The sequence below is a fragment of the Phocoena phocoena genome, chromosome 8, assembly GCF_963924675.1.
Source record: "Phocoena phocoena chromosome 8, mPhoPho1.1, whole genome shotgun sequence".
In the NCBI taxonomy this organism is placed as follows: Eukaryota; Metazoa; Chordata; class Mammalia; order Artiodactyla; family Phocoenidae; genus Phocoena; species Phocoena phocoena.
Genome location: NC_089226.1, coordinates 101,512,212 through 101,526,981, shown reverse-complemented (window position 1 = coordinate 101,526,981; position 14,770 = coordinate 101,512,212). Strand labels below are relative to the sequence as shown.

Here is a 14,770-nt window from a genome sequence, read left to right as displayed (position 1 = left end):
AGTGACGAATTTACTGGCTTAAGTGACTGTCAAATCCTGGCACAGAAAAGAGTACATCTGGACTTAGGCCTTCATAACATCAGCGTCAAAATACCCTGATGGGCCAGTTCTCCAGAACTGTGTGATTATTGTGGGTTAGGAAGTGAAGGAGTCAGGCGGGCAGAAACAGCCAATGACCACAGTACACCTTACGATCTCAGATCTTTGCTCTTCCTCTCCCAGTAGGACCCCAAACATGATCTAGTGCACAGAAGCTGATCGTTCTGTCCAGACTCATGGCTGGGATTCCTTAGAGAAGCTTTCTATGTAGTGAGATACACGGGTAGCACTGGTTAACAGTTTCCCCCCCTTGGGTTATTCCATAGGAAATGTGTGTTTTCTCCTGCTCCTTGGACAATAACATATTCTCTTGTGTTTCTGGAAAATGATTCCCCTCCTGGGCAATGAAAACCACAGAATTAAAGCCTGCACACAAACTATGGTATATGCTCTTTAGGCTACTGGGCAGTTATACAGGCCAATTGAAGATCCATGCTGTAAGACTCTTACGTATCTGATGATTACTTTAGGGGGTACCCACAGAAGTGACTGATAACGTTCTCATGATGGATATTACCTATTGATAACAGGCCAGCAAATGGCAACAGAATTTTAAGATCCAGATTGAAGATCAGTGAGCTCTCTCATTTATAGTGCAAAATGTGGCTCCCTCCCGCCTATGCTGTGTGGACTGGTATTGATTCAATGACTTTGACGTAATCCCTATAGTCAAACTTTATCCGTTCAAGGAAGAACAGAACTGGGGCAAAGTCTAAAATTCATCAGTTCCTAAGGAGCCCCAGATACGTTATGCACTGATGAAGGTGTATTGGGGAACTTATGGCAACAAAGGAATCTCTTCGTATTTTTGGACACTGAGGAATAATTCACTGTGCTACCAGGAGGTACTCATGTTACACTGGATAATTACTTTAACTGGATATGGAAATAACTTTCAGATTGGACAATGGACTGTTGTGATTTTGTGGGTGGGAACTTCAGGGCTGATACACGTCAAGTAGTGGTGATTGATACTGTATTGTGGGATGTATTGTGGGAATCAATATGTTCTATCTGTGTAGTATTCTGGTTATTGTAAGGGACGTTCCCAATGGGGAAATGTCGCAATTCGAAGCAGACTAGTAAGATAAGTGCACACCAGGAACCATCTATCTTCCCCAGCGTTGTCACGTAGTTCCTTTGTGATAGTAGAGGATAGCATTGTAGAGGGAAGCAGGTTACTACAGTAATCATGGAGATAACGGAGGAAGAAGAGCTTACTAAAAATATCACATTATTAAATAGCTTTGTGTGATCAATCAAAAAAGTCCAGTGAAGCTTGGTGCTCCACCGTGGACCCCTGAAATTTAGGGAGGCATTATCTCCCTTGCGACTGCAGTTGTGATATCATGAAGTCATGGAGTCGTCATGGAGTCCATTGTGCAGACCGAGGGCACGTGTTAAGCAGTGATGATGACATTGCTAATGCCTGTTAAGAGACAGTTTCTTATTGCCATTTGGGTTCTAGTGAGGTATGAGCCTTCCCGCTCTGCCTCCCTCAGAAAGGAGCTGCCGAGTATAAAATAGATACTTTAGCTGCAGGCTGGCGTCAGCTCTTCATCAGTGGGGTGTCCCACAACTCAGATTGTAGTCTTCTGATCCCTTTTTGTGACCTCCTTTGTGGGTTGTGGTACAAAGACGATGAAGAACTTGTATCCTCGGCTACTTGTCACTTCACTGTCTATGTAGATAAATAAAAATGTTTGTTTTATCTGTATTCTCTGAATCAGTTAAGGCTCTGATCTTTTGATGGGATCTTGACAGACTAAGGATGAGCTCTTGGAGTTGTGGTTCGAAAAGGGAGCATGGAGGAAATATAACCAGCAAAAGAGATATTAGGAATAGCTAGAAAATCTATGTTAGATATTGTCTACTTCAGATATTCTTTTACTTATTATTGCTTGCTTCTCCTGATGTCTCTGTACATTTTACCCTCACCCATACAAATGGATCCATATAAATGGATTAATTTTCATTTCATCCAAATAAGATGCCTGGTTTTCCCTGAACTCTTTATTGTCCTTCCCTCAAAATTCAAACAATGTCAAATTCGGTCAATTCTATCCACTAAATCTATTTCCATCATCGTAATGAAATCAGAATGAAAATCGTAACATTTCCTGACCTAATACAATTTTAGCCCAAACTGAAGAAACAGTGTTCACGGTCTCTTGGTGTACAGTAAAGACTTTAACTCAATGGCTTAGGATGTTCAAAACCTGCTCTATCTGAGGAAAGGACTGGCCTTTTTCTCTCTCCTGGGAGACAACCTATAAGTCTTTTGAATATTTGATTTGATAAGGGTTTATTTGTATATTTGGGACTTGGGCTATGACAGATAGTTTAGCTATGAATCTGATTTATGGTGAGTGAGTGCTTTTGTTAACCTGGGGCCATGGGTCATTTTATATCAGTCTGACCTCTTGGGGGACTAGAACTGAGTAGTTAAGGGCAGTCACTTGGGGTGGTCCAACTTACAAGACAGACACCCAATAAAAACCCTGGACACCTAGGCCTGGGTGAGTTTCTGTGGCTGGAATTTCTTCATACGTGTTGCTGGTAGAATTAAGTGGTGTTCGTAACTCCAAACAGGAAAGGCCAACAGGAAGCTCGTGCTTGATTCCTTCTGGGTTCCACCTAAGGCATTTTTCCTTTTCTGATTTAAATTTTTCCTTTCGCTGTAATAAACCATAAGCATACTATAAGGGCTTTTCAGAATTCTGTTACTCCTTCCAGTAAATCATGAAACTCAAGTGTGTTCTTGGGGACCCACAACACTCTTGGGATACTTCAGTGAAGGTAAATTAACAGATTAGTCTTTGTTTTGCGTCTGGTGTTTTGGGATTAAAAAAACCCTCTTAACCATTAATTTTCATGCAGGAGGTTTATTAGAACTACAATCTATAAGTTTGTGAGGAAGGCATGACTGGTTACAGCTAAATGTTGAACCAGTATTGTTGCAACAGAGTGCCCAGGCAACCTACAGGAGGAGGTAGAGATGGAAGAGCCCTTCAGAAATGTCTGGTCTCGAGTCACAGAATGAACCAAGTTAACGCCACAAGGATGAGTTATTGTGTATGAGCAGTCCCTCAGGAGTGTAACATTGAAGGGTGTACATCAGTTTGACCAAGGACCAGTCCAAGGAATAGATGTGTGCATTAAGTCATACTCCTGTTGTAGCCCATCTATCTTGCCCATAGGGATGGTATGCTTTATTTGTCATTGCCATAGTTTATCTAAAATAGAACAATACATGCTATATCTAGGAAGTGAACACGTTGATAAATGACAAAAAGCAGCTCTTTAGTTGAGATATCCTTGTATAAGAGTTTTCAGCTCCTATGAACATGCTATACAGACGACGGCTTATGGTGACTAAGCCACTTAGTCTCTGTCTTGCAGAGACAGCAGCTCATGGACTCTGGAGAAAACAGATTCTGGGAAACAGGGATCAACTAATGTGTCTTTGAGTTTTCTGAAAAGAAAGATGATAGGATGGTAAAAAACAAAAACAAACAAACCCCAGCTTTACTCAGTTGCATGAGTGCAATTGCAGGTCTCTAGCTTTCACACATTTCCTTTTCTCAGGTTCACTACAAGACTGTATTCCACTCAGTGATGTCCTAATAACTTTGAGAATAATAAAGGGTAATCGCTTAGAGAGGGTACCAAGGGAAGCCTCTTTCAGCAGAGATTTCCATGCCACGTCATTACATAAATCACCTGCTGTCCTAAAAACAGCTGCACTTGCTTTATGTACTGTCCTTCTTTAGGAACCGTTGACTAGATTCCATGATACTATTTCTGAATAATTAATAGAATCAGATATTATGTAACGATTGTCAAAAATTATATACAGCCTCATGGTTCGAAAGGGTATGGTTGACAAGGCCTCTGTAAGTGGGTAGTCTGTGTCTATGTCCAGGAAGAAGCTCTGATATTACAATTAGGAGGCAAGATTTGCCATATAGCATTTCCTCACTTGACTTTAAATGTCATTAGTTATCTGAATTCGGCTTTTCCTTTTCTAAAAATCCTTTTAAGAGATACTACAAAATGTAGAGTAAACGAAACATGTTCACTCATGATCCCGTTACAGAACAATGACAGATTGGACGTTTTTGAAGAATGACCCTGCAACTCTGTGTCAGACTGAAAGGAAAATTCCCCAACCCTCTCACCACAATTTTCTATACTTGTGCTTACTATACTTCTCCACCAAAATATACCTCACTCTCCTCTCTGTATCACAGAGCATCTGCTGGGCCGCAGCTGCTGGTGTAACGTCAAAGACCCATGAGGACCTGTGGGACTTTATCTGCCGTGAAACATCAGATTTTATGGACTGGCAGCCAAGCTAGCCTTTGGGGTGATGCACAATAGATGCTGTCTAGTCTTTCTCCTGATGGGATATCGAACAATGCATTAGGAAGAAGACCAGAGAAACCAATGACATTCATTATTGATAATTCCTTGGCATTCCCTTTCTCTCTTTCCCACTTTCTGCAAGTGGTAATTTCTGTGCTTCTTGATCTCTTGGAAGTCATTTGGCAGGGAAAAGGCAAAAGAAGACGTAAGACTGGGGCTTCCCTGGTGGTGCAGTGGTTAAGAATCCGCCTGCCAATGCAGGGGACACAGGTTCAAGCCCTGGTCCGGGAAGATCCCACATACCGTGGAACAACTAACCCCCTGAGCCACAACTACTGAAGCCCGCGCACCTAGAGCCTGAGCTCCGCAACAGGAGAAGCCACCGCAATAAGAAGCGTGTGCACCAAACGAAGAGGAGCCCCCGCTCGCTGCAACTAGAGAAAGCCCTTGCACAGCAATGAAGACCCAACGCAGCCAAAACTAAAAAAATAAATTTATTTTAAAAAGAACTGAAATTAAAAAAAAAAGACTGTAAGACTGATTGACTTGATTGTGTTTCAAAAACTAAAGCCCATGGGGTAACTAGAAGGTATGTGTGGAAGAGCTAATAAGAGAAAGAAGTTGAGTGTCTAGGAAGTCTGAGGATGGAGGAGTGCTTGTAGGTTCTGGGGGAGCAGGAACCCAGTCCTGAGCCCTGGCAACACTCTATGGAAACAGAAGACCCCTTCCATTGTGGCTGTAAAAGGAGCTGAGCTGTCAGATGAGAAGCCCCAGATTCCAACATTTCATTGTGGTGTGAATGGCAGAATTGCTGCACTTGAGTGTCTACTGGTCTGGTAGTAACCTCTTTGAACAGGTAACCGATAACCAGTGCAGCTCCTCCTTGTAACCGTATATACTCCTGGAATCTGGATAGCTCTGGTGTGGAAGTCTTGTGGAAATAATTTCCCAAAGTAACTGATTTGCAATTTTCTACCAGCCTGGAGGGAATGAGGACTTTAAAATAAATTTTCTTTGCCCATAGAAAATAAAAATGTGATGCCACGCCAGTACACAGAGACTAATATCTGCTACATCTGTTTTTATACATTTTTTTTTCATTTCTTCTTTGTATCCAAGGTTCCTATCATACTGCTTGGTAACTATTACATGCTGAATAAATGGTTGCTGAATCAATGAAAGATTTTTAAAGCTCTTTATAATGACACCATTCTGTTTTGTGCAGTTGTGTGGTATATGTTATTTTATAACTCCACCATCAATTAGCAAGTTTCCATTTACATTCTTCAGAAAAGTTGGTATTTTACTTAGCTTGCATGTCTTTAAATTTCAGTGGTTTTGTACAGTTTTTCATAAATTTATTAGTCATAGGATTTTTTTCTTTTGAAAATTATATGCTCTTGCCTTTTGACCATCTAATATTGAATTATGTATTCTTTCATGAATATTTATTAGAATCCTACATATTAATATAGAATAATTTTGAAAATTGTTAACTTGTCTTTTGCAGTTTATTTTTGATAGTATCTTATAATATTTTAGAATGCTGCGTTATCCTTTTAAAACTTAGAGTACAGAAACTTACAAAGAAGAAAGTAAAATCTCATAAAGGTACACCACTAAAAGTTAACAGCTTTTATCATTCTGGTGAATATTTTTTCTAGACTTCTCCCATAAGTTTTTCGAGTTTTGTCCAATAGAGGTTTTAAATGAGTATTTAGTCAAATCTACCTATATTTAAATCGTTGGCATTTGCTTTCCTTATCAGAACGTTTTCTTAATCCCAAGACTTTGTACCCACGTTTTCTATTGAATAACATGGCTTAATTGTTCCATTTGTCATTTTAACCATATGGAATATATATTTTTTTGGTTTAGAGAATGAAATCAAATTATTAGTCATTTATTTCTAAAGTTAGTTAATGATATTTATTACATAATCATTTTTTCTACCAGTGATTTATGATGCCCAAATTATCAAATTTTAAGTGTTCTACACACCACCGTCTCATTCTGGACTTCTTTTGATTTGTAAATGCATCTACATTTCATTTCAGCGTATGCTGCCCCGAATACTTGCACCACTTTCCCTCCATAAACTTCATTTTTCTGGATCTTGTCTATAATTAATTTGTAGATATATTTGGAACTTTTTCAGATTGTCCCCAAAGTAATCATTACATCAATTACTCTGTCATTAATTAGAGCAGAATCAGTGTTTTAAATACTATTCTTTCTTTCCAGAAACATGCTAGGGTTCTACAGTTATACACATATTTTATTATGATCCCTTTAAAAGTATTATGACTTTCCTCAGACTTCTTATTATGAGTAGTCATAGGCATTTTATATATAGTTATTTAGAACTGCAATTGTAAATGGGGTCCATTTTTCCTTTATATCTTTTTATTTATTTGTTTTCCAAATTTTGCCAATATCTGGGAATGATCCTAATTTTTCTTGTTTATCTCGCTCTTTGATTAGCAGTTAGTTCCTGGAATCCTTTAAAACTGTGTCACTTTCATGGAAGTATCTTCCTGCTTTGCTTTTCTTGAGCCTTTTCTCCTAGAACAAATACAATGAAAACAACAAACAAACAAAATTTTAAAAACATGGAAAAACATCTATGTCCTGCATTCTTTAGAGCAAGCTGATTCTTGGTCCACGAGCTTTGATAAAAACCATGACACCTGCCCTGAGAATTTGAGTAGATTTTGTGAAGAAAAAAGCCAAGCTCCCAGGGCAGAATCTGGAGAGGCAGCTTTGATAGTTTCAGCGCTCACCCTTGGACACCATGGTATTGGCTAACGGGGTCTTTGGAAGAGGCAAGGGAAGTATATTAAAGTATTTAAACCCTTTCAAATTCTTGATCACTTAAAAATACCAATAACTACCACCCTTTTCCTCTCTTTTCCTAACACTTTCATTCCCAGTGAAAACCAGGTGGTCTGAATCTTACAGGCAACACAGTAGGACTCCTTCCCCTGAGATATATTGTCACCTGTGGAAGGGGCTCTTGTCCTCTCCCTGATCTCCCTCAGATCTTCAGCGACCAGGGCAGGTCACAGACCTACAGACACCAGCAATCTCAGGGAGGTCACTGCCCTCACTGGGCTGAGGGCTGCCAGGATCTGAGGGATGAGAATCTGATGTCTGGATCTGTGCATGTTTGTGAAACGCTTTCAAGGGTATGTATGTCACATGAGGGCATTAATTTTGGCTTCTTCATCACTAAACCTACTGGTGCCTACTGGTGTTGGTCTGTGTGATCTAGGGAGGCTTGGGGGAGTCTGAGGTCACTGTGAGGAGGGATGAGGCTGTAGCTAAACCAAACGCACTGACCACCTGGAGTAGTCTAGGTGTAAGCCTTCTGGGGACAATGACCCTGCACGGTGCCTTGCCCTCCTAGCACGAGCCTACATCACACAGCAACCCTAAGGGAGAGCCAGCGGTTTACTCACTCCTTTTCCACATCCTGGATGGAGTCAGGCAGAGGCTTATTCCTGGTTTCAGGGAGGAGTGGAACAACAAGGCCAGCGAGGATGGAGCAGACTCCATAGATGAGCCAGGGTAGGTGGGGAGAATATACTGTTAGGATCATCAGGAGGGGAGCCAGGGCTGCCCCAATATTAGAAGCAATTCCCATGAATCCTGAGGCTGTTACCCTTGGAGTGCAAACAACAATACAAAAATAATCTGGTATAAATCCGTACAAGTAACTTGTGATTTATTATTTTGCTTTGATTATGGGAGACACCTCAGCAATATTTAGATGAAGGCTGATGACGTACCCTTACGTTTAAAATATGCTCTTGTTTGCTCACAAATCTTTCAAGTGCACAAGTGCATTAAGATATGTTTTCATTATTGAAAAAATACTCTTACCAACAGCACCTACCCTTTAATGGTTCAGCAGATTATGGGAGATGATACATTAAAGGGCTTAACTCATGCCTGACAAAAGTGAGATTTTAACAAAAATTTTGGCTATAATTTTTGTTAATATTATTATAATCAATGCTTTTGATAATGAATCAGATTAGTTTTCTTTCCACTATAAGTCTTGATTAGCTGGGAAAGGTCTGTTTTGACCCTGATAGAGCTTCCATGAGATTGTGTACCTGACAATGGTGGGGACTAGTTCATTTCCATGGGCAAAAGAACACATGAGAGCCATAGAAGAAACTGCTATTCCCAAAGTTGACAAAGCCACACGCAAGGTCTGTATTTCTGGAGAAGAAGACAAGTGAGACTCAGGAAATCTGAGCTGAAGAAATCATCCACCAAATTATAAATGAAAAAGGCACAGTTGGGGGACATCCCTGGTGGTCCAGTGGCTAAGATTCCACGATCCCAACGCAGGGGTCCTGGGTTCGACCCCTGGTCAGGGAACTAGATCCCACATGCCGCAACTGAAGATCCTGCGCATGGCAATGAAGGTCCCGCGTGCTGCAGCTAAGACGCAGTGCAGCCAAATAAGTAAATAAATAAATATTTAAAAAGAAAAAGACAGTTGGAGACACTTGCATGTGTTAAATACCTGGTAGAGAAAGCACACAGGGGCAGAGAATGTGCACAGCCTAATAGCTGAGAAATATTACAACTTAAATAAGAAATTAAAAACCTGAGTTATTGCATCAACTCTTCCTACATATCAGAGATTTCAGAAATTTGCCAAAGATGGAAAGGGGAACAAAAACCCAGCAAGAGTTTGCTTTCATTTACTCTGTCCAGTGTCTCCTCTGCCTTTCATGTATAACATAGGAGTATTATATGAGCAATTACTGATGGATGTAAGACTCGTCAATATCCTCCAGGAGTTCAAAACCTGGGTGTTTACACAATGTTGACATGGGGCTAATAATGCAGTAGAGAGTAATAAGAGAATGGGGCTCGGGCTTCCCTGGTGGCGCAGTGGTTGAGAGTCCGCCTGCTGGTGCAGGGGACACGGGTTCGTGCCCCGGTCCGGGAGGATCCCACATGCCGCGGAGCGGCTGGGCCCGTGAGCCATGGCCGCTGAGCCTGCGCCGCAACGGGAGAGGCCACAGCAGTGAGAGGCCCGCGTACCGCAAAACAAACAAACAAAAAATCATGAAAGCGTGACAACGTGGGAGTGAGCTCTGTTGTAAGGCAGCAAATTTGCGTTGATGCTGATATTCAAGATGGGATCCTGTAAAGTGCATCACTGCACTGGGAGCTAGCTGAAGCATGGTGACCACCTGGGTTCCCCTATGAATTACATATGGTCATTTAATTTAGTAAAATTGATTTTAAGAGAGGCTGTTAACAGCTTAATGCCTTTTTCCTACTCTCTGTACCTTCTATGCTCGAAGACAAAGGATTAAAAATACCTTAGAGTCAAGATGACACCCTGGGACCAGGGTTGCAGTTATGGCGACCTAATTCCAGACACAAGAGTGGATACATACAATCAGGGAGTAAATTTTCACTGAAACTGTAGTAATAAGAAAGAGACCAGATAAAGGAAGTGACAGCTGTGTCCTCACATGAGATATAATTATATATAGTGACATAACACTGTCATTTACAGTTACAAGTGTGACTGGCCAAAGAGAAAGTGATCAATTGCTCTCCCAGAGAAACTGTCAGCAATAAATGTCACCAATTACCAAACACATCTCTGATATGATGAAGACAAGCACATGTCTGAACTGACTTTCACGGACCTTTGCCTCTTTCTCAGCCACTTAATGACAGAATCTATCCTAAATCCTCAGATTGGTTCTGGAAAATCCTTAGAACCCTAGTCTTCACTTCGTTCTGCCTTCGGATCCTGTCTTCAAATCTCTGAGGTAAGACATTTTCTTATTTCAACCTGTGCTCTCTTCTCACCTTGAGGCACAAATGTGATGGCCAGAATGGAGACTCCAAGGAGAAACATGAAGAGCGTCTGGCTTACTTGACGGCCCAGGTGATTCAGTGCCAAAAATGCAACATAATTGGCTGGGAGGTTGACTGCACCAAAAAGAACCTGGAACAGGAAAACATTGCTCCCTATGTACTGGAGGTGGAGAATCAGGCCAAAAAAGGACATGAAGTTTGCAAATCTGTGGTGAACAAAAATGAAAGACACTTATCATAAGGTTTAGAGCCTTTGTCTTACAAATGATGATAATAAATATTAGCCACGCAGCCAATAGTTGGTTTTAAAGTATAAAAACATGGTCTATTTTATGGAATAATTCCTCGCAAGGTGATGATTTTAAAATTCTAAAATTGGAGCTCCTAATTATTGTTAAGTTTTGGGGGAGGGTTTGGAGTGTTTTTTGTGGAGGATGCATGATGGAGCCTTCTAGTGTTTTAGAGCTTTTTTCTATATCTTTATCTGGGTGATGGTTGCATATTTACATATGGAAATATTCATTGAGATGTATATCTTTGTGCACTTTACTGCTTGTAATTTTACCTCCGTTAAAATGGAAACAAACAAGTGAAGAAAGTTAAAGCCAATGTCTGTACCGTGACTGAAGTTCTCAGTCTCAGTTTCCAGTGATGAGATTGGTAGGGTGATATGATAAACAAAACCCGCCGTTGTATAAATAGCTCTGGGTCAGTATTTTTCATAACTCTTTGACTACTCTAAACACAGCAATTATCATTATGGCTTCCTCTGTATTTTATCTCAAATCTGTTCCCACAACATGTTGTATCCTTTGATATGGGATAGATTCATGTCTCCACTATTTTAGCATCCCTCACGCATTCTGAGAAGCCCACCTCACAAAGGACAGGAGACAGATGCTCTTACGCAGGTTGGGTGTGCGGAACAAGTCAAACACAGAAGGTTTGGTCTGTGCGGCCTCCAGCTCTTCCTGCAGGATGGATCTCACGACCTTCAACAACAACAACAGCAGACCGTTCAGTTGTCACACAACGGGAGGCACTGTGAGGCCCTCAACAGATGACAAGATAGATGATGTCCCTTTCCGTCTGCTGGAAAATATAGCCACTGAGGATGTAATGACAGGAGTAAAAGTGGTATGACTAGAGAATTACAGAGTTAAAGGGGACTGAAGGAAATGATGCAGCAACAAAAATATTCAAACACAAGATTCGAGAGGACTACAGGGCATCAGAAAGGGAGTGTACCTTAGATACTCATATTAGAAAGGGAATCAAATGCAGAGTTGCTTGGATTATGTTCCAAAGCTCCATTTGTGCCAGATGGGCATGAAAGACCTGAGAACTAAGCTTGGTTATCAGCTGGCTGGCTGTCCTGTGCAGAGAAACTGCTTATCTCAGGAAAAAGAACATTTCCTGAGAATCTTTATTTTGGTTCTTTTCTCAGTCACTTTGGGGGAAATCCTGGCATGTTGTGCCTCCATGAATGAGATGCCTAGAATTAAAACTGAGGATGAAATTAGGAGAGATCTTGGTATAGAATGATTTAAACCCAGAGTTGGTTGTAATCTGGAGTTACTTAATAGCCCTGCAACATGCTAGGTATATACCTTGAGGAAGGTAATTAAATATTTCTAAAACTCAATTTACTTGTCATTTAAAAGAAGAACAGGTAGAAGAATCAGAGTAGGAGGAGAAGAGGTGGAGAAAAATAATGGCATTTCCCTCACAAGGATTTCCTGGTCCATACAGGAGGCTAAAAATATGCATAAGGAATTATATCCAGCATACCTCAGATACTTACTTATTAGTTATTCAAACAGTATAGTCTGAATTCTTATCCCACCTCTACAAATGAAAATGTACCATGAAGTCCATTGGAATAATTCCATGAGGAATTCAGAGAAATGAAAGGCCACCCTAACTGAGGACCTACACATGCAAGAATGTCCTTTCATTTAAAGAACAAGCCCAAATAGTGAAATATTGGACTTACACTTTTAGAAGAGAGGAGTCAGGATTGCATCTAACACCAGAATCCCATGACCACAGGCCATTGTCATGGATGATAATGTAAGAATGTGCTCAAATAATACTTTAAACTTGGGCCAGATGAGGGATGCAATGCCTGCAAGACTAGCCTTAAATTACATCCAATATCAAAGTTAAAGTTTGGGATATGGTGTGGTTATTTTACACTGGCCGTTCGTTTTTGGTGAGCAAGCAGAGACGTGAATAGTGTTAGCAGATGTATTTGGGGGGCGATGCCAGATCACTTACAGGAGCTCAAGGACTTCCTCCTACCTGGTAAAATCCTTATTCAGGGGAAAAGAGGCCCGTATTCAAATGGGAGCCTGCTGTATCTTCACTTTTTAAAAGGTACTTTTCTCTCTGACCTTCACTTCATTTTCTTGCTTAAAAAGTGCTTTGTACCACTCATAACACTATCCTGGGGTAAAAAGCATGAAACAGCCCTCGTCTGAGCCCTTGCCCAGTGGCGTTCTGGAATCAGTGTGTAAAAATTCACAAAAACCCTTTGTTAAATTTTTAGATAGTTTGTAAAGCAGTTGCCATCTTGTTGGTGGCATGAAACTCACTGTGGTGGTAATAGTCACACCACGGAAATTGATAATTGCCACAAATCTGAGTCCATGCTTCTTTTCCTCTTGTAATGTTAAGTGTTAAACATTTACCAGCACACCCTGGTTTGACCCCTCTGTAAGTCATTTGGACTGCTCTCAACTGCAAATTTAATCATCTCTCTGCCTGGTTTAAACCTGGATAGTTCTACCTTAACCTGTAAGACCCATTTCAGATATAACTACTTCCAAGATGCATTCATTGCCCACATATCTGCAGTTCAGATTATATATTCCTCCTTGACAGTCACATTCCACCCTTGCTTTAATTCAAAGAGACTTTATCAAGCCCATTTTACTTGTTGAGTGTGATCTTTATGAAGATAGAAACTGTAGACTTTTCCCCTCTGCGACTGTCACAGGGTCTGTCATCAAGTAGTCCTGAAATAAATTTGGAAGGGAAAGAGGAAGACAAAAAGAAAGAGGGACGACAGGGAGGGTGGAAGAAACTGGCTGAGGGTGGAATGCATTTAGAAGCTGAAAGACTTGAAATTCAAGAACCAATATAGGTATAAAACATGGATCGGGAGAGCTTTGAGAAGATGTTTGTCAATGAGATCAGAAATGGAGAAAATGGACATTTATTTCTTCAAAATTACAATTTATGATATCTAGAAAGAAATGTCTCTTAATGTAGAATAGCTGGGAAAACTCTGAAGTTTTATGGATGTAAGAGAAACCTGCGGAGGATTCTGGGGAGAAATTTGTGTTGTTCTCTCATAGTTGCCATGTCACTTACCATCACACAAGTGTGCCATCATTGAGTTTGTGAGAATCGAGTTTCAATTGAATACTTTTTAATGGTTTGATTGGACAGTGCACCTTGGGATCCTTTAAGAAAGTGTATTTGTTATACAGCCTGAAGTGTATTTCAGGCTGGGCTACTGTGGAGCATGAGTTCTTGTGTTTCTACTGGGTCTGAAACAATTAGGACAATAGAAAAGAAGACTGAAAAAGACTGTCACACAGGAATAGGAGGAGGAAATTGGACAGAGCAGAGGTAAGAGGAGAGTATCAGAATTTGGAATGTACAGAGTTTAGAGCAGGAAGGAAGGTAGATAAGACCACAATTGCATTGAAATACCAGAACCAGTAGAATGAAATGAGCAGGGGAGGAGGACAATTTATTAAAAGGTAAAGAAAGAAAAGATGGAAAAATGAATCTGCCAAAGGATGACTGAAATAAGAACTGACCAAAAAGAAGTTGCCTGAGAAACACTGGTGGCTTAGGGTAGGGGCACTTTCTTCATAATCTTCATGTTTCCAAGAAGAAAGACTTTGAAAGAGTAATACTACAGACCACTTTCACTTTATACCTACCCTCACTGCCTCTTGGAGGACTGAGGTATTTGACTGGTAAATTAGGAGAATGCAATGGATATGCTTCAGTGACCCAGAATGCCTTTAGAATGAAAATTCATTCAGATTTGCTGCCTGGGTCACACCTTATATTTAGCAACGCAGGCTCTGCATCTGTGGAAAAACCTGGCACTTGTGAATAAGTTCAGTTGTGGGTTGAAGTGTTAGCAAACTTATTGTTGCTTGAAATTTAGACACTTCCTCTATTTCAGTTTTCACTGTAGTGAAAAACGTAAGTTTTTGTTGTCATCTTTCTGAGCACATTAGCTATCCCTCAGGTGGGTGTGATTTAGGCAGAGGAAAGGTTTATCATTTACTGGACTCCAAGACGGCCAAAACTGGATTAATCAATGGATTGTTATTGATATGAAGGGGAACAGCTTTAAGTAAGAAGGATTGTCTGGAGTGAATGTGTTTGGCAATCTGTCAGACGGAGGTTAAAC

The 14,770-nt window shown here is 40.5% G+C and overlaps 1 protein-coding gene across 2 annotated transcripts in view; it reads right to left on the bottom strand.

The window, feature by feature from the left end:
* Positions 1-6,357: 6,357 nt before the first annotated feature.
* The window catches only part of LOC136127535 (organic anion transporter 7), a 33,821-nt gene continuing 25,408 nt past the window's right edge, over positions 6,358-14,770 (bottom strand). Inside the window, exons 6-10 of one of the 2 annotated variants that reach the window (XM_065883090.1) lie at positions 11,206-11,321; positions 10,321-10,535; positions 8,589-8,697; positions 7,929-8,132; positions 6,358-7,032 (exon numbers count right to left, since the gene is read on the bottom strand). In XM_065883090.1, coding sequence (XP_065739162.1) covers positions 6,972-7,032; positions 7,929-8,132; positions 8,589-8,697; positions 10,321-10,535; positions 11,206-11,321 — 705 coding nt within the window. In that variant the 3' untranslated portion in view covers positions 6,358-6,971. The remainder of the gene's footprint in view (positions 7,033-7,928; positions 8,133-8,588; positions 8,698-10,320; positions 10,536-11,205; positions 11,322-14,770) is intronic. The other variant, XM_065883091.1, reaches the window with a different exon arrangement.